The 19,754-nt window shown below is 50.6% G+C and overlaps 1 protein-coding gene across 2 annotated transcripts in view; it reads left to right on the top strand.

Annotated features, from left to right (window-relative positions):
- Positions 1-569: 569 nt before the first annotated feature.
- Positions 570-19,754, top strand: part of GMDS (GDP-mannose 4,6-dehydratase) — a 455,105-nt gene continuing 435,920 nt past the window's right edge. Inside the window, exon 1 of one of the 2 annotated variants that reach the window (XM_074347980.1) lies at positions 570-829. In XM_074347980.1, coding sequence (XP_074204081.1) covers positions 728-829 — 102 coding nt within the window. In that variant the 5' untranslated portion in view covers positions 570-727. The remainder of the gene's footprint in view (positions 830-19,754) is intronic. The other variant, XM_074347979.1, reaches the window with a different exon arrangement.

Genomic DNA, 19,754 nt, shown 5'->3' with positions numbered 1-19,754 from the left:
ACACCAGTGATCGCATTCAGGGGCCTTGTATCACTAGTGCCCTTCAGGAAGCGCAGAACCAGACTCCTCAAAAGGCATTACAACAGCTTTCCAGGAATTACTTTCGAAGCCGATGACCCAGGACCCGTGACGCCTAGATTGGGAATTCAGGGCCTTCTCCTATCAGAACGGTCAGCCCCGAGTTCCTCCCAGCATCCTCGGGTACTATGAGGATTCCTAGGAGATTCGGAGGGTGGAGGGGAGGACGTGCAGACGGTGAAGACCTGGCCCCGCCGGCCCGCCCGGTCTACTCCCCGCCCTTGCAAGGGGTAGGCCTGGCGCCAAAACCGGGCATCCTAGCCTCTCCAGAGGATGCGCACCTGCCGGCGTAGACTCCGCCCAAAGCCCCGCCCCTCAGGCGCAGGCCCCGCCCGGAGCCCCGCCCCGCCAGGACCGCGCGCCGCCGGCGGGGAGGGCGGGGCCAGCCGCTGGCTGTGCGGCCGCCGGCCGGGGGCGGGGCCTGCCGCCGGCGCGGCGGAGCGTCGCGCGGTGACGCGGCTGACGCGGCGCCCGCTAGGCCGCAGCCCCGCCGCCGGCCTCCCCGCCCCCGGCCCGCCCCGGCCGGCCTCCCGGGCGGCCCTGTCAGAGTGTGGCGGCCGGCCGAGCGGAGCGCTCGGTTCCTGCAGCCGGTCAGGCGGCTCGCGCGGCACACCCCCGTTCCTCGGCGCCTCCGCCTCAGCCCGGGGACATGGCCCACGCGCCGGCGCGCTGCCCCAGCGCCCGCGGCGCCGGGGACGGTGAGACGGGCAAGCCCAGGAAGGTGGCGCTCATCACGGGCATCACGGGCCAGGTGAGCGAGGGCGGGGGCCGCGGGCACGTGTGCGCTCGCCGGCCTCGGGGGACGGCTCCGGGGCGCGTGGCGGGCGGGACGCCGGCGTCCGGGCTGAGGTCCGCACGCGAGCCAGGGTCCGCCCGGCCGCCCGCCCGCGGGGAGGGCCGGGGTCTGGGGCGCGGGTCGCTCGCCGGCCCTGCGGATGCCCGGACGCGGGCGGAGGCTTCCGTGCTGAGCTGCCCTCGTCGGGCTTCCAGACCGACAAGGAAATAAAAGCGGGGCTGTGCTGTCACAGACCAGGAAATGTTTTCGTGTTCTGTGTTTGTGTTTTAATAAAAAGCACACGTCGCAGAAACTTCTGTAATCACACGCACCCGAGATTCGCCGCTCGCACCTGTCGTGTGGGACCGGCCGGTCCCCGCTCCCAGCCGCCGGCCCGGGAGGAGCTGCCCCGAAGCCGGCACCGCGTGCAGCGGGCATGGCTGGGGCCGGCCGGCCTCCGTGTCCTCCCGAGCGGTGCCGTCCGACACTCAGTGCTCGTGAAATGATTGTGTAGAAAAAAATGTGTGCCTGCCCCTGGAGATCTCCTGGTGGTGGCCAGCAGTATTACTGTGAAATAAAGGTGGTAATAGTACTAGCTAATGCATGTTGTGCTTATTACATTCCAGTCACTTGGCTCATTGAATTTTCACAACTATTCTTCTCGGGGGTAATTTTATGATCCCCACTTCACAGATGTGGAAACTGAGGCCTGAGGTCAAACAACTAGGAAGTGTCCAGTTGGGATTGGAACTGCTCTCAGAGCTCTCTAGGTTAGAAAGGAAGTTGAAATTGTCTAGACTTACAGTCAAAGAATGTTGGACAGTTTTAACTGCCGGATACCTGATTACTTTCTGGTTATTCATGCATCTTACTCTGTTTAAGGTAATTACGATAAACACATGTTTGAAAGCTGATGGTAGAGCTATGTGGGCAGGGATCTGAGGTTGAGGTAGAGAACCATTAAATTCAGTCAAGGGCCTATATGCTTTCAGTATCGTCAGGGAGTTAGTTAAGCTGTTAATGTAACTATTGGTAGAGCTCAGACCAATTTAAGTGACCAGCAGTATGCATCCATGCAGGTTAGAAATGAAACCTGGTTTGGAGCCGTGAGTGCAGTCATCTGGTTGGTACCCAGTGGCCAGGGATGTACCCCAGTGGCCCGGCCTGCTTTGTCCTATAGGCTGCCACTGGGGTGTCTTCCTGAGCACGTGTTCAGCATGCTACTCCCTGGCCAGACATTTTGACTCCCCACTTCATTTCCAACTTTACTGCTTGAATGTCAGGCTCCTTTTAACCTCTGCACCAGTATCTCCCTCTTCCCTCCAGCACCCACCCTCGGCATGTCCCCTGACTTGTTGGGTGTTGTGTTGGCTCCTGCAGCCCCCAGCACAGAACTCTTGTTGCCATGTGAATCCTTGCTCACAGAGTTTACTGCTCTGCTCTGTTTTGCATTTATCTTCTAGCACAGTGACTCCCAGCATGGGTATCACCGTCTCTGGAGTGTGGTTAGTGCAGGGTTCTGAAAATCCAACCTGGTGTCTTTTTTCCTAATATTCTTGGGTGAGAGCTTACTGAGCTACTTATCCTGCTAACCATTTTATATATCCCTACCTAAGAGGCTGATACAATTTTTGTCCCCATTTTACACCTGGCTAAGTGAGGTTAAGTATGTGTTCCCCGAGGGCGCACACCTCCTGAGCGTCAGAGTTGAGATTTGAACCCAGGAGTTGCTCGGAGCCATTTTGTTGTATTGCCTCTGTGGTAAGCCGCACACATTAAATTACAGGGTGTGTGTGTGTGTGTGTGTGTGTGTGTGTGTGTGTGTGTGTGTGTGTGTGTGTGTGTGTTTGTGTGTGTTTGAAAGTGAGAGAGGGAGGGGAAGAGAGAGAGAGATGTAGGGGAGACAGAGATGGTTTTACTCTAAGACAGGTGGTCTCAGATTCACGGTGAGGGGAGCTGCGCTCAGGGCTCCCATGACAGGTGTTGTCCCAAGTTGTCCCACTTGAGGACGAGTGCCGGTGGCCAGGCTGCCTGTCTGCTGTGCGTCTGTAGTGCTCGCTGTCAGCAGTTGGTCCAGCTTCCTTCCTTTTCTCTCTTACTGACACAGTAGTTGTGAATCCTTTCCCAAAGTTCTTTACCTTATTAAATCACCTTGAAGAAAATCAGGCTCTGGCCTGGCCTTGTTGCCTTCCGCCCTGTGCAGCCACCCCCAGGGTTCACCTCTGTTGTCTCGTCATGAGGGAACGTTCATGCTGTGCTTTGGAGTATCACTGCCTTGTACCTCTTGGGGACATTATTTTGTGGCTGAGTGCCCTCACAAGTCCTACTTTTTTAACTCAACTAAAAGCAGCTGTATTCTGACTAAACCAGCCAAGTGTAGCCATTCCAGGCTTTGTGTTTTCGTTTCTTTGTATTTACATATATGCAGTCCCTGTTGGCTGTGTAGGTAATTTACATATCTTAGTTCTTTGATGGTACTTTTCCCAGTGTTCTCAGTTCTCTGATCATTTTTACAGGAAGAGATGAAAATGAAGCAGGGTGCCTTTCCCTGCCCAGACCCCAGGCTTCTGGTGGAGGGTTGAAAGCCAGTATCCAACGGGTGGGCTCCTCAGGAGCAGGGAGGCCTGGGGTTCAGCGTGGGTGAAGGTATCTGGATGAAAACTGACTGGAGAGTTGCCCGAGAGCCCCAATGAGCACGAAGCCGATCAGAGCGTTCAGTGTGCTGGGGAGTCGAGGTGGGAGGTGGGAGGTGGGAGGTGAGATGCTGGATTGCGTGAGCCTTCTCCCACCTGAACGCCGACCTGAGTTTCAGCTCCGGGTTTGCTCGCTGTGCCCTTAGACACTTCCTTCCTTCCTCTCTGCAGAGGGGGTTGTCCGTGCTGTCAAGCCCAGGTTTGGTTTTCCTTAGGAGATTCAGGAGTCCCCTATTCTGGACTCTTGTACCTGTTTGTAAGCTGGAAAATCTTTTGGCCTGCAAAATGCTCTTAGCAGATTCTTTGACTTGACTTTCCCTCTGGTGGGTTAGTTTTGTCTGCAGAGATGCTCCCTTGACCTGAGAGTGGCTTCCCGCTTCTCATCCACTGTGCAGCCCATCCTGGCTACTAGCAGCGCTTTACTTCATACCTCCTAAACTTCCAGTGGCAATTTTTTTTTTCATGCTTAATTAATCTTTTCTTCCAGAAGCAATTGCATTTGGTGTAAATCATCTTCTACTTAGTAACAGGAGTATGAGTGACCAAATTACTTCAGTCAACAAATGTTTGAGTGCCAGCTACGTGTCGGGCAGACAAAAGTGAGCATCCTGTGACACCGATGTTCCAGATGGTGATGGTGACAGGGCGATAGGTGGGTGACAGTAATTGACGGTGTTGAGTGTTCACTTAGTGTCAGGCAGTGTTCAGCCGCCTTCCACCGCTTCTGAAGCCGCGGAGCCCTCCTCTGAGGCGGTTTTCTTATTACCCCCAAGGAACACAGGTTCACGGTATTGTCCAAAGATCACTCTTTATCCTTGTTTGCAAAGTCAGATTTGAAATATAAATACCAGCAATTGTGTTTTCTATCAAGTTTGTAATTCGTATCAACAAGTACATTCTAAGGAGAAGTAAATAATTTGTGTATCAAATTAGAAAAATAAAGCATATTCAAGAGTTTTTTTTTTCCTTGCAGTTGTGGAAAGGTGTGGATTATAGGAGTAAAATAAGCCTGTGTTAATCACTGCATGCCCCTCATTTGATTTTCTTTGCTGTTATTGGGGTCAGACCATTAGTTAATTCGTGGGAGGGCCCATGTTGACAGCTAATCATGCAAACCTTCTGGAGGCTGGGACTCTGTCTTGGAGCCATTGGAGGAGGAGGTGGATTTCTTTGCCCACTTGGTTTTGAACTACTGCTCAGCTCCTTGGGAGCTGTATTGCTGTGGGCGGGTTGTTTACCTTTGCTGCCAGGTTGGAAGAGTTATGCCTCCCAAATAGGAAAGGAGTCGGCCCATTGCTAGAATGGACCTTCTCTTCACAGCGCCAACAAGATGATAAGCGTCCTGGACTTCTAGGAAAAGATGCTGTACGTGGACGTATGAATAGTTAGCCGTGGGTTGTTCAGGGATCTGTTATCTAGGGGCAGAAAGTTCCACAGTACTTGGAATCGGCCACAGGCTGTAAGGTACTGGGAGGCCAACACATTTGACGTCCGCTGAGTCTTACAGTGCAAAGCAGATCTGGGAGCCGGGCTTATCTTCCCTTCTAAGAGGATTGTGGGCCGTGGACTCCACTCTAAATCTTCCTTGCTGTGATTTGCAGTCTGGGATGAAAGCCGTGACATAATCGGAAACGAGAAAGATACCTCGAGTGCTGTCCTGGTTTGATCAAAGACTGTCGTGTGGTAGGAACATTTTTTCTGTCTTTACATTCCATATAATTAATTGATTAACTGAGGAAAGAATGTGGACCTGAGAATCGGGCTGAGCTGCACCAAGTAACTGTAAGGCCTCAATTTTTTCTTGATCCGTATTGCCTGGGGAAGGCGCGACCTGGTGGCCTCTGAAGGCTATTCAGAGTAAAGTGCTGTGAGCTCGGGATCGAACACCAAGTTGTAACTGGTTGTGCGCAAAAAAGTCTCGTGCTTAACAAGTGCAGTCCTTTAATACCAGTTTTAAAACTAAGGCCAATAGGAGAATTCAAAAGATTACAGAACCAGTGAACTGTTAACTGCAGCGAATCACAAGGCGATCTCCCCTTAAATAAAAACGATCTAAAGTATTAATGCGACAGATTTATTGAGCATCACTTCCCTTGAACGTTTTTGGTTATAAATGCCGTTGTGTTAAAAGATTAGTTGTGAGGCCTTTCTGGAGGAAGCTGGGCTGTCTGGGGACCACCTGTGTGCTTCTTTATTCTCCTTTTTGACGTGGAAGTCTCCATAGTCATGTATCCAGCCAAGGATGTTCCTGTTTTCATGCTCACTTTTCTGTCTTAAAAGCAGTTTGTCCGGCCTTTACCGTTTATTCTATTTGGAGACCTTGGCAATTATTTGATCAGATACATTTAAGTTTGTACCAGGGAATCACAGACCAAGTGAAGAAACATTTATGAACTGTCATCTTGTGATGACATAACCTACAGGGCAGGTCAGATTGGTTTTTTTTGGCTGATCAAATTTGAATTTAACAGAATATTTCCAGTATAGTCCCTAATGGTGAGTTAGTGTGAGCCAGGCAGTTGATTTTTTTTAGGGTTTGATAATTAATTTTTGAGCCAGTATCATGGCCAGAGACATACGTGTATAAAATCAGATGGCTTTGTTTTCTACTAGAATACTAGGCATACGGTTACTTGAACGAGTATGCAGTTTTGTGTGTTTTGTTCACTGTAGTATCCTCACCACTTAATGTGTGGAGTGTAAGACGTGGTCCTGGACTCGGGACTCAGTCGACAGGGAGGGAGGAAGCAGAGGTGCAGGAACCGAGATGTGATGCTGTGCCTGTGGCTCCTGGTGGGAAGAGGACCGGCTTTGTAGATTGTGGGGAGGGGGTGAGGTCATGGGGACTGGTGCAGTTGGGAAGGCTGCGTGGGTGGGGCTCCAAGGACAGTCAGGTTTAGAGAGGGGTGCCGAGGGCACTGAAGAGGCTGGTGCAGGGATGGAGTTCTGGGAAATAGTCCACTGAAAGTCCAGAGGTCCAGATGCTGGCAGGCCTTGAGCAGCAGGGTCGGGGCTTGGGTTTGATGAAGCAGGCAGCAGGGGAGGCTGCGAGTGACAGAAAGAGCTCAGCCTTGGGTTAGTCTGAAACCTGGGCTCAAATCCTGCTTTAAAAAAAGTGCGTTTAAAGACCTCTGCCACTTACTGGCTGAGCATCCTTGCGTGGGTTTCTTCATAACCTTGAACCCTAGTTTCCTCTTCTTTAAGAGGCAGTTAGTTATACCCACATCACCAGCTGACGTGCAGATCAGATGTGATGCCCAGCACGTGCTGTCTGTGAAAGTGTAGTGCTTATTCTTTCTTGTGTTCTGTGGGGTACGTTCTCCAGGAGGGGAAGAATGTGCAGGATGGAGAGGGTTTTGAGAGGGTGTTGGTGTAGACGACAGAGTGGGTTTAGGAGTAAACACGGAGCCAGGGAGACCTGCCGGGAGTCTCCTGTAGGGATGAGGATGGAGGTGCAGCAGTGCTGCTTGTGGAGGAGGAAAGGGGACCGGGGGACCACAGGCCTGTGCAATCGGGTGGGTGCGGGGAGGGAGGGGAGGAGGTGGAGGCTGGTGTTGCCACGCCAGACACGCAGTCACTGGGCGATGTTGCCACGCCAGACACACAGTCACTGGGGAGGATGGCCGGTTTTCTGGGGCAGGTAGTGAATTCAGTTTTGTTCTTGCTGAGTTTGAGGTGTAAGCATGACGTCTAAGTTCTGATAACCTGTGGGCATTTAAAACATAAGCCCTGAATGCAGGTGAGAGGTCGTGGCCACACAGGCCTTCTCCCGGCCTGGACCACAGCCGTGAGGCGGGGGACCCCTGTGTGGCCTGCTGCCCAGTCCTCTTGCCCACCCCCAGAACCTTCTGTGGTTCCTGCTTCCTGGCGTATGACGAGCTTTCCCCCTTTCGTTTCACGGCTGAAGTTAACAAGCTTACTTCAGTTTTACCTCAGTTCTCCCTCCCTGCCTCTCTATTGACGTCTGTATTCCTAATGCCACACCCTTGTCTGAGATCCCTTCAGCTTTCAGATTGTTGCCTGTTTGAGGAATATTGGGAATCCCACGTTTCGAGACTAATTGGAAGCAAGGCGTTCAGTCCCCTTAGCCCTTCCCGTAGGGGCTCAGTGCCTACAGTGGGGTGACTGTGTGACGCGGACCAGCAGGTGGTCCCGCGGGTGGAAAACCCGAGATCGCATCTTGTCAAGGGGCCGAACCTAGTCTTTGGCAGGTCGGTAAGCAGTTTTCTCGCCAAGTTTTGTGTAGTAACTCATTGCTTGTAGAAATAGAGATACTAAGTATTTACTAAGTATTTTGGAAGGTCTTCACAGAGTGGTTGCGCCTCGCGCTTGGTCCTGCGTCTGTGCGCGGTCACCGAGTTTGAGGTGGTGCTGGAGTGAGCAGCCCAGTCCGGAGAGCAGATAGTTTGTTCGTTCACGAGGAGGGAAAGTGCTGCGAGTTTGCACCTCTGGCCGTCTTTCTTTTCTTGTTTTTTTCTTTTTAATAACATGATTTCCTATATTTCTTAGAAGAGCACTCTTTTTAATAACTTTTCACAAAAGTAGTTGGTTTTTCAGTGTTCTTTTTTAATACTTTTATATTTGTTCTTTAAAAATGGTGAATGGAAGTTTTACAGACATGTGTAGGCCACAGTATTGTTTTTTGGTGACCGTTGTTGATAAACATAAGCATAATTTCTTTTAGCTTAAAGTGGAATTCCTCAAAATGTAATCTTGCTTGCAAGAGGCCTACTGGAGTGGACGGAGTCCCGGAGACAGAGGACAGGGTGATGAGAGGCCCAAGGTTGCTTCAGGCTGGCTGGGCTCCTGTGTCCCTGATGGTGGCCTGAGGCACGGTGCTCCCGGGTCCGACAGGACCTGGTTACTCAGGGCTCGGCGGCTGTCGGGGCTTCACTTTGCTCCAGATCCGCAGGCCCCCCGAGGCCTGTGGGGAAGGGGTGGCAGGTTGAGGTCCATGCTGCAAACGCAATGGGTGTGCGTCACAGTTGAGAAACCCTAGGGTTAGGGAGCTCTGCTTTTCCATGGGGGCTGCTAGTGCATCCGCCCCACCTTTGCCTGGGAGGTAGACACTACCTTTGTTGTTTGGGATAGCAAACAAATCCTCCCTCTGCTCCAGAGAGAGGGACCTGCCTCTGTCTTAAAAGCCCGTCTCCTTTACAGAGCACCTTTGACAGCCAGCACTGAACAGGAGCGGGTGGGACCCAGGGAGGAATGCCTCCCGGCTCCGTGTACTCGGTACGGGTGGAAACTCAGCAGCTTGACAGTGTAGAGAAGTCCCCCCCCCCCACTTCTCTGCACATCCTTATGGGGAGCTGGACCCTTGTCTTGGATCCCTATTTTCTGTCCTTTTTACCTGAAGAACAAAATGGCAAGACCTGGGCTTGGTGCTTAGTGTGGAGAGGATGCACGGGCCTTGCCCGCTGTACGTCTTCTGTTTTGCTGTGCCTGGAGGGGCGGGCAGCGCAGGAGGACTGCCTCTGGAGATGCTGAGGAGGTTTAATCGGACAGGTTGGTCACTGCTGGCCTGAAGAACCCCAACTCAGAAGGACTCTTCTCCAGCCCAGGGGAAGAGCACACCCATGCTTCCCCCCGGCCGATCGCAGCTGGGGTGCTGTGTTCTGTCTTCCTCAGCAGGCCCCTGTGGGGACACATGCTGGCACTCATTTTTTATTTACCCACTGATGAATGTAAATTTTCTTCATTACTCTTAATGCTTTTTCCTGCTTCATTTAAAATCATACCTACCTTACCGTTCTTGGCTTTGCCTTGGGATCACCCTGCCCTTCACGAGCGCGCCTGTCTAGTGCCCGTGGCCTGATCGCGCACCCTGCCCTCCGGGGAGAAACAGGAGGTCTTGCCAGGTTTCTAAAGGTCCCTCAAGTCTTGGGGGTTGTGAGTCCTGGTGCTCTTACCAGCATGTACTCTGACAACCTGCACGCTTTGTCAGGCTGGGTCTGCTGTTCTGCACTGAAGGAATGCTTTCTTCGAGGCAGGTCAGGCGGCACGACTGCTTAGCAGGTCAGAGGGCTCGGTGTGGCCTGCGGCTCTGCGCTGCTCAGCGGTCGTTTCGCTTCCCGGTGGTATTAGCCGTATGTGTGTATGTTATTTCCTAGTTTTCAGAGCATTTAAAAAGTCATTTCCACTGTTCTAAGTGGTGTTCTGCGAGGCAGGCAGAGCAGGGATTGCTTCGTTTTATAGGTGTGATGACCAAGACCAGAGTGGTCAAATGTTTCATAGTGTCTTGGGGCTGGTGACCAAGAACACGGTGACTCCCAGGTTTTTCTGCCCTCTTCCAGATCACCAAAGTTTACTAGATTTAATTTTTCTACGTTTTGTCACCAGTGTTTTAATCCAGGCTGGTGTTTTCCTTTACGTTCCGTGAACGGACTGTGTAGGTAGAGTAATGCCCCCACTCCAGCCTCAGGTTGTCCACGTCCTAGTTTTGGAACCTGTGAGTATGTTACCTCTTGTGGCAAAAGGGACTTCGCGGATGTGGTTCAATAAGGGGTTTTGAGATGGGGAGAAGGCCCTGGATTATCTGAGTCTGATATTGTAGGGGATCTTTAAATGGGGAGGAGGGAGACAGAAGTGTCAGGAAGGTGGCATTGTGAGGAAGACTCACCTGGCCAGTGCTGGCTTTGAAGACAGAAGGGGCCACAAGCTGAGGAGCATGGCAGCCTCTGGAAGCTGGGAGAGGCCAGGGAAGGGGCCCTCCCCGGAGCACCCAGAAAGCACCAAGGCTGGTTGACTTGTGGCTTTCAGACTTCTGACCTGCTGAATTGTAAGGGCTGTTTTAAGCCATTACAGTTTATGGTAACTTTTTCTTTCTGCCTTCCTTTTCCAGCCCTCATTCATTTCCTTCATGTTGGAATTCTTTGCACATTTAAAATTATCCCACAAATATTTTTGTACGCCTTCTGCGGGTGAGACATCCCTTCCTTTGGTGTTACGGAGAACACCCGATGTCCCCGTGCTCAAGGACCGTGATCTGATGAGCAGCATGGATGGGTCACTTCAGCAGGTGTTTATTCAGCACTTGAGCTCTGCAGGCACTTTAATGGCCTGTGGAGTCTGTGCCAACATGCTCCTAGGAGAAAGCTGTTCTGTCATCACCACCATTATTGTTCTGAAAATAGAGTTCTCCTGTTTTAATTGTTTAGATTTACATGTAGGTGAAAACAGCAAACAGACTCGAGGATACGGAGAACAAGCAGTGATCACCCGAGGGGAGGGAAGTGGGGGAGGGCGGAAGAGGTGAAGGGTCTAGAGGTACAAACTGTTCGTGTCACTGAATACAACTATGTGTGTCCTCTGCAAGGTGAGGCCAAAAAAATACCCAAACATCGGATTTTTGGAACAGAGATTTATTGCCAAGCAAGTAGAACGAATGGCTTGTGCCCCCCAAAACCCCCAACCCTCCGGAGTTCAGCTGAGCGTTTTCGAGGCCTGGGTGGGAGCGGGGGGCTAGTTCCGGGGTGTGTGATCAGCTGTGCACAGCTCTGGTTGGTTGATGTGGTCAGTCCTTAGGTGCCGGAAGGCCTAGGGGCCATGTGCTCATGATCATCAAGCAGTTCATTTCTTCCACTTGGTGGTGGTTTTTAGCATCTGAAAAACTCAGGACATCTGCACGAGATGCTATTATCTGGGTGCTTCAGAGGGGAGCCACAGCAGAGCATACGGGGAGGGTCTGTCCCGGGAGGGCCCCACAGGATCCTGCTCTGTTACAGTTCCCCCCGTTTCTGTGATGCTTCTCAGTCTTGAGAAGGGTGCCGGACAAGGGGAATGACGTTGTGGACAGAGAGTTTCATCGTGAACTCGGCAGAGGAGCTCGGTTTCTGTCTCCAATCCGGTTTCATCCTTCCCCAGATCTTTCAGGGAGTGGGGCGATGACAGCTCTGGCTACTTCTGCTGAAACAGGGCATAGTCCTACCTCGATTTGGAGGCTGGACACTGAGTTGGAAATATTCCTGAGGTCCAAGTCATGGATCTGAGTCATGGGTCTGAGTCTTCTGTGATTAAGATCTCATTCCCTGAGGACTTCAGGAGAATGATCCTGAGAACTAGTCTGGACCTGGCACTTTGGGGGAGACTTGTAGCCAGGTAGCCAGTTGTCTACTTTTATCCAAGTAGGTTTTAATTTTTGATGTGGGATTAACATAACAGGAGCTATTGGCCATTATACATCTTTTTTTTCTGCTAACATCTGATCTAAAGCAATTGTCTAAAAATTTAATATTTACAAGAGGAGACCCTGAGGTCATAAGTTTGCAGCTGCCAGCAGACACCACTCTGAGAACTGCTGGTGGTATCCCAAGTATGATGCAGCTCAGAAAGTCAGGTTCTCATCAAAACAGGAATGTGCCTGAGATCATGTCCACAGTGGCCACCTAGTTTTCCTTGGGTGTCTGAACCACAGCTACTCCGTTTAGACTTTGAAATGCATTCCCCTCCTCAAGCCCAAAGCAAATGTACAACCCATATCCAAAAGGCAATAAAATAAACTTTACTGACCAAAGCAGCCCAAGTCAAACCACGTATAAGTCAGAGTGACTACCCTGGACCTCAGTATGTGCAGATCTCCCCGTCATTCCCCCTTTTGATTGCAACTCTTTCGGTAGAAAGCATTGGTGATCAAAACAGCTGTCTGTCATGCTGGGTGGTAGCTCCTGCCCCAGGTGCAGGTCATGCCCCTTGGTGCTGGGCGTCCTTTATATTTGCCTAGTTATCCATATGGGGGAAACTAACCAGATATCGCGAACAGGCTCCTAGGTATGCTAACAGGGAAGCACTTTACAGGCCGTACGTTTGTCACTTACACCCAGCTGTTACACAAGCATCGTACGTGTGCTGTTAGCAGTAGACTTAAAGTGAGCATTGGTATACATCCTGAGTAGTTGCAATCTGACAACTGCATTCGCGAATTCTCTGTCCTAAACACAGCGGGCAATATTGGTAGGGAGACAATGGTAAATTTCAATTAGAAAACAGATTAAAAGCCAGTGGTACTTCAGGCAAGATCAGAGAACTGTAGCCGTGTTCATCAGTTCTCTCTGCAACAGTTCCATGAAATCAGAGTTTTCCTTAGACTTTTTAAATATCTTACCCAGCTTAGCAGCATGATTGAAAGAGACCTGTACTTGTCAGGAAGTCCCCTTTATGAGTCTAAGCTAACGGCCAGAACCATGACTGATAGCGTTATACCAGGACAAATCCACATTTTAGAAGCTCCACATAATTTCCAGAATGTCCACATCAACGTTTATCCATAGCATATAATCGAGGAGGCTTACCAGTTAGTTGACAATGCTTCCCCTGCAATTTAATGTAAACAGCCAATCCTAGTCAAGTATTTTTCTCCGAGATGTCTCAGGGGCCCTCTGAAGCATCCCAAAATCAGCTGAAATCAAAAGAAGTTCAATTAGAATTTGATAGGAAGTTTGTCAGAAATAGCAAATTAAGTTTCATACAATCTGTTATCAGAAGCATTCCAAGTAAACTTGTTCTCTTAACAAGCGAAGAACCAAATCTAGTCCTAAAGCAGGCTACTTTTAATAACAAAACCCACTTACCTAATTAGGTTTAATTTCTGCCTGACCATGCACAAAACTCCTTCTTTAGGGCTCCCTTTCTACAAACTTCCCACAACTTTCTGTATCCATTAGTTCGTCCCTTATTTTTTTCTCCATCCCGAAACAACCAGCTCTAGGACCAAATCACTTTATTTTCCCTTAAAAAAAAAAAGAGTAGAAGTGCATTTTGTTAACTCAAAACACACATCCCACTTTCCTGCTGTATATTGAAATGTTTCCCCCATTAATTTTAGTAGCTTCAATTACATACTTAAATTAGAATCCTCAGTTCTTAAGAACCTTAATTTCTAGTGAATGTGTCAGTATCTTAGCTTGGGAATGACCTAACTACTCAACTATTCAGTGAACTTCCATCATTTAACCCAGTTCAGCACACCTCTAAAGTGTCAAGTTATCAAGTATCTGGAGAGATTATTTTCAATTAGATATTCCTAAAACGTGGTTATTTCTAAAGAGTTCACCCAAAAGCTCTTATCTCATTTGCATTCAGTTCACTTACAAGAATATTATACCGAGTTAATTCATTTTTTCTTTCTGCTGACAGAACAGGGTCTGCAACAGAAACATGAACTTAACTGACTTTCAGTAAGTCTACGCACTACTGACCGAAATAAATGCACAGCCCAAAAGTTGAGAGTTACGTTTTATTTGGTGGACATTCTGAGGACCCTTCGAGCCCGGGATGACGGCCTCTCAGATCGCTCTGAGGGACTGCTCCGAAGAGGTAGGGGAGGAGCTAGGGTATATAGGAGCTTTACAACAAAGACCAGGTAGTCAGAATATTAAAAGATTACTTGTTATCTAAAGAAAACCAGGCATCTCAAGTTAAAGAATTTAGCGCTTTTTTATGTATGGGAGGAAGCAAACATTTGGGCTTATTGAATTCATCCCTTTGACAAGCACCTAACTATCTGGAGCCAGTATCCTGTCGTTTCTTATTCTGAGTCCCCTCAGAGGGCACCATTGTGAGTGGCTGCAGAGTTTGGGCTGCAGGCTTGTCTTCACTGGGGGGTGGCGGCAGCAGCTGATGACTTGATGGCTTCAGCATTCTTTGTTTACTGATATGGCGTGCAGTATTCTTCATTCACAGTACAATAAAAGACACCTCTGTATTGATTATACCAGCAAGCTTAAGCTAGCTTTAATATCAGGTATTGAAACAAAGCAGGACCCTGTGGGGTCCTCCCCTGTTCCTTGTTTGTAGGAAGTAGGCTTCATTCAGCCTCCCTGACCTTCCCTGAATCCCAAAGGGCAGTTTCAAAGGATTGCTAATCCAAGAAGAGAGAGATAATGTTGAAACAAGGAAAGAACAGCCAAGAAAACAGTGCATCTTTGGGCAGGATCCTGGTTCCTCCTCACGGAATATAGGTAACAGTATCTTTGAGTCCTGCAGGAACTGAGGCCCCCACCCAGGTGAAGGATGGTAACTTCAAGCTGAGCACGGAATTCCTGGAACACTGCCCTAGTACCTCCCCACCGGCCAGTCAGAAGGAAGTCACACACCTGCAGCCCTTGCCAGAAATTTTGCCTATAGAAACTTTGCCTGAAGACCATCAGGCAGTCAGGGTTTTTTGAGCACGAACCACCTGTTCCCCTTGCTTGGCCCTGCAATAAACCTTTCTTTGCTCCAAACTCCCGTGTTCCGGTCTGGCCTCACTGTGCGGCAGGCATACAAACTTTTGTTCGGTAACGATATCAATAAAATACTATTTCCTAGATCACACAAACCTGAAACTTGTTCTGTCTAGCTTCTTTTCTGCTTAGCATTTGTAAGCATTTACTTTTAAGTCAATTAGAGCTCACTCACAAGTTTTTTTTTTTTTTTTTTTTAAGTAAAGGCAGAACCAGAGATCTCAGTTTTTCCACAAGAGTTTAAAAAAGCTTTTTTTTCTCCCTTGAAAGCCCAGGTAGATCATTTGCATTTCAAAGGTACAGGAAGGAAAATGTAAATTCCTCTAACTGCTTTTACAAAACACGACCATCTTGGCTGTTTTCAGGGCTTTTTTTCCCTCCCAGTTCCCAAATATCCACTTCAGTTTAGAGAAGTAACAGATTCTCTCTCATTCACATGCCTCACTTTCAGCAAAACTATGAAGAGAGAACAGAATTTGGATTCTGGTACTGAGACACCCCCCCCCCCAAAGAACAGCCAAATTGCAAAAGGCCCACTTTGATATAATAGCAGAGTCATTAGGAGCCACTGTTCTCCAGGTCTCTGAGAGTTCTGAGTCCACACAGTGTTACAACAAAAAATACTGTCTTTCACTCATGGGAGCATAGCTGAAGATCTCCCAGTTTTGCAGAATATATCCAAGGGGACTATAAGTTGGAACAGAGCTCTGATCATCCATACTTAATTATTCACAGCTGACGTCAGATATTAAGCAAACAGCAATTCAAATGGTCATAATTCCCTCGCCCCCAAAGGGGAGAACCCCAACCAGTGACCCGTCAGAGATGAAGCTGAGAGATCAAGGCTAGAGAGGGAAAACGCAGACCACGGCTCTGCCACAGGTGTGGCCAGTGCAGCAGGGGAGGGTCCCTGGTCTCAGCTGGCCAGCACAAGTGCTGATACACCCACACGCATGCAAACAACAAACGTCGTCCCACAAACAAAACATCAGTGAGGTGTAGGCCCCGGATTCCACTTCCAACTCTCAGATGGAGAGCTTCCAGCGAGCCCAGAATGGCTCAATTCCTGGGTGGGAATGAACCCAGGTGGAGCGGGTAGAATTTTTCATCCTGCTCAAGCCAGAGTGGCTCACCCAAAAATGATACACACAAAAACACAAAACAGCAAATAAGCTATGATCGCACAGACAGAGAATCAAAAATGTCTAAAAATCCCACTTCCACTCCCAGACGGAGGCCTCCAAACATCCTCCCAGCTCTCCAAAGAGAAGGGACCTAGGTGGCCGCCTTCCCGGTGGAGCCCAGATGGAGTGGAGAGAATCTCCAGCCTGCACAAGCTGGAGCGACTCACCCCCAGTGACACCGAATGTGGACACAGTTGTGGACGTTTTTTGGCTCCAAACAGTCTCGTGCTGGGGTGGCTGAGGCTGTCGGGCAGGTCAGTCCCTCCCCATTCCCTTGAGCAAAGTGAGCTCTGCAGCTGCTGGGACCCAGGGAAGGGGCTGCCCCCGGCCAGAGTCAACCTGCCATGGGCACAGACTCCTAGGCTGAGCCTCACCAAAATTATCACAAAAGCAGATTCGTGGGCCCAATACACAGTTGAGCCAAAAAATACCAAAACATCGGAGTTGGGAGCAAAGATAGGTTGATTGCTGGGCCGAGCAACGAGGACAAGTGGCCTGTGCCCCCAAAACTCCCTGACCTCTGCGCAGGGTTTCAGCTGAGCACGTTTAAAGGGAGCAGAAGGCGGGGCGTCCCAGGGTGTGTGGTCAGCTATGCACATTTCTCTGATTGGTTAATTGGGGGGGGGGATCAGTTTACGTGCCAGAAAGCCTGGGGGCTACATACTCTCCATCATCAAGTAGTTAATTTTTTCCATTTGGTGGTTTTTAGCATCTGAAAAACTCAGGAAATCTGCAGGAGATACTGTCTTCTGGGTACTTCGTAGGGGAGCTCCAGCAGAGTCTACAGGGAGAGGTCAGCAGAGGTCCGGGAAGGCCCCATAGAGTCCTGCTGGTGCACACCAGGTGCAACATAAGTTACAAGGATGCAGTGCACAGCACGGGGCATGTAGCCAGTGTTTTATAATAGCTTTGTATGGAGTATGAGCTACAAAAATGCACACCTGAGACTCACATAACATTATAAATCAACCATACTAAAATAATTAAACAGCAGAATTCTCTTTTGTTGGCTTTGAGGAAGCCAGTGGCCTTGTCAGCAGGGAACTGTGGTGACATCTAGGGGCTGAGGGTGGTCTCCTGGTGACGGCCAGCGAGGTAAGGCCTTTGGTCCTAGAGGCACAATAACTGAGTTCTGCCAACAGACAGAGCCAACGCTCAGATCCACTCAGGCTTTAGGTGAGACTTGACACCTGACTTGTAGCTCAGAGATGACCCGGCCGCACGGGCCAGGCTCCAGACCAGAGAGAACATGAACTAGTAAAGGTGGGGCGATTTCAGCTGCCGACCTGGCGGTGGTGCTGTTTTGCAGGGGCGGGGGGGGGGGGGGGCAATGAGTGCGCACTGAGGTATTGCCACAGCGCGCCAGCATTAGCTAAGGTAGTGTGCACGCCCTGTCAGCGGCGTGAATACACACTGCGGTCCCCGGGGCACGGCGTGGTAGGGGAGGTGGCGGAAAACCTCACGGAGGAGGTGCTTCTGAGCTGCGCTCTAGGCGGCAGTAGGACTTGAGATGGTCACTTCTCCGGGCAGAGGGGCGTGGCCACAGGTGTTGTCTGGTTCTCAGGACTCAAATATAAATCTCCTGGCCTGTGGTGACCACTTTCTGTGCATCTGGCCTGCACGATCTAGAGCAGGGCTGAATGGTGGACACTGGGGCTGCCGGGAGACCCTGGGGTTACTGCCCTTCCACTGCCGCGGCCTCCCGGGGTCCTGTTCACTCCTGGGTGCCATGACGGTGCACGGCAGGTCTTGGTTGGCTGTGTGAGATTTCGCTTTGTGCCACTTCCTTTGGCTGTGGGGCGGGCTCCCACCCGACAGAGCCTGCCAGGGAGCTCGCAGAGCCAGGATCGTGGGGCCCTCGCAGCCCTGGCCCTGCAGCTGTCCTCAGTCTCTGCCGTGCTTAGAGGGGCTATGCAAATTACTGTGTTGTTTCAACTTTAGCTTGGAGCCTGAAACTGAAAGCAAGTTTTGGGGAACTTCTGAGTGGTTTGACTTGGTTTTGTGAGGTTGGGCAGCCCCAGATACAAGGTCAAGGATGAATAGGAAGGTGTTGGGGGGTTGTCTCTGAGGGGAGATGACAATACAAAATATATTTTTCAGAGTTTGACATTTCTACATTTAAATACAAACGTTGGGAAGGAGATGTAGGAGTTGGAACAAATTCTGAAATGTCTCTGCTGTTTTGTCTTTCAGCTTTTTTGTGACCTCTGATGGTTTTTCATTTGACCACCTCGTCTATCTAATTTAGGAAGTTTTGAATTATTTCAACTTACATAGTATTGTCTTTCCGTTGAGCTGTGTTTTAACCTTTACTGACATTTGAGCATTTAGGTTTTATGCTATCTAAGCATAGCCAAAAGTTTATACTGTTGCCCAGCTGTTATTTAATTTTGATTTTAATTCCTAAAAACAAGGGAGTGTTTTAGAAGGAATTCCTTCGTTGAGCCAGGCCAGTGGTTGGGAGCCTGGCTAGAAGTGCTTGGAGACCCTTTGTGGGGCAGCACTTAGTGGGGGCTTAGGGTCGGTCCAGAGACCTGCTCCTGCTGGGCTTTTGAACCACACAGGCCCCCCCCTCCGCCCTGGGCTTGGGTTTTCTTCTCGTCCAGTGCGCGTTCCAGGACAGGCATGAATGCGCAGCTGGCGTCCAGAAGTGGATGTCTCCCCGTGCCTTCCTCGCAGGTGTAATGGAAACTGCTCTGAGGAGGATGCTGACCACTGCGGATGGCATTCAGGGCCACTCGGGTTTGGGAAGGTCTCCAGGGTTGGCCTCTGCAGGGCCCCACGGAGCCCGTCTCAGGAGAGGCGGCCACGTTCCTGGGCATCTGGGCCACAGTGCGCATGCAGCCGAGGCTGCCCCAGGGGCTCTGGGCAGGAAGGAGCCTTTGAGGTTTACGAGGCAGGGGTCCAGGTGGGACCAGCTGGGTTATGGTTTGCCTTCCTCAGGTGGAACAGCAGGGTATGCTTTGAAAGTGTAATGTAGCTTTATACCCTGACGTTTTTAGTTGCAGTAAGGTTGTGTTAACACGCACATAGTTTTGCTTGGTGATTTTGGCAAAGTGGGCATTTCTGGCATCCTAGTCCTGGCCGGGGAGCAGAGAGGAGTCGTTGCTAGAGGAAGGGGAGAGCCAGTGGCGTGGGTCTGGACTGCAGCACTCTCTGGCGTGTCCGCCTGCACGGCTCCCGTCTGCGCCAGGAGGACTGGAGCCCCCAGAGCTGGGAGGGATGCTCTGAATGCCGCACGTTACGGGCCTCTGGAGCCAGGTTTGTGTTCCGCTGGGTGCTCTCCTGTGCAGAAATGGGTGGCAGGTGACAGGTCGCTGATTTGCCAGCGTATTTTTGGAAGGGTTTGTTGACACACACCCTCCAGACCAGCGAGGACCAGTCCAGAGGGCAGGTCGGTTAAGGTAGGGACAGAGAGGGGCTGGGGTGGGCAGCGAGGAAAGAGGGTAGCAGCAGGCTGCAGGTGATGAGATGTTGTATGTGGTGAGCACTGAGTGACAGTCACATTGACACAGCCTTGCTGTTTGTGTCCAAGAGAAGCCAAGCCTGCGCTGACAGGTGTCTGCCTTCTTGTCTCTTGAGGGAAAGCTGTGCCTCTGCAGCTCGGGGGTTCTGTCCAGGTTCGGCTCCAGCGGGTCAAAGTTGCTGCTGACTCTCCTTCCGTGCTCTGCTCCCTAGTGGAAGGATGGCGTGGGCAGGTGTCCCTTGGCACCCAGAACTGGGAAGGGGCTGCAGGCAGGTTCTGGGCAGCCCTCCCCGTGGCCGAGCCCAGAGGATCTGGGCCACCTTCTCCTCACTCGCA

The sequence above is a fragment of the Camelus bactrianus genome, chromosome 20, assembly GCF_048773025.1.
Source record: "Camelus bactrianus isolate YW-2024 breed Bactrian camel chromosome 20, ASM4877302v1, whole genome shotgun sequence".
Taxonomy (NCBI): domain Eukaryota; kingdom Metazoa; phylum Chordata; class Mammalia; order Artiodactyla; family Camelidae; genus Camelus; species Camelus bactrianus.
This window is presented reverse-complemented; position numbering and strand designations above follow the sequence as displayed.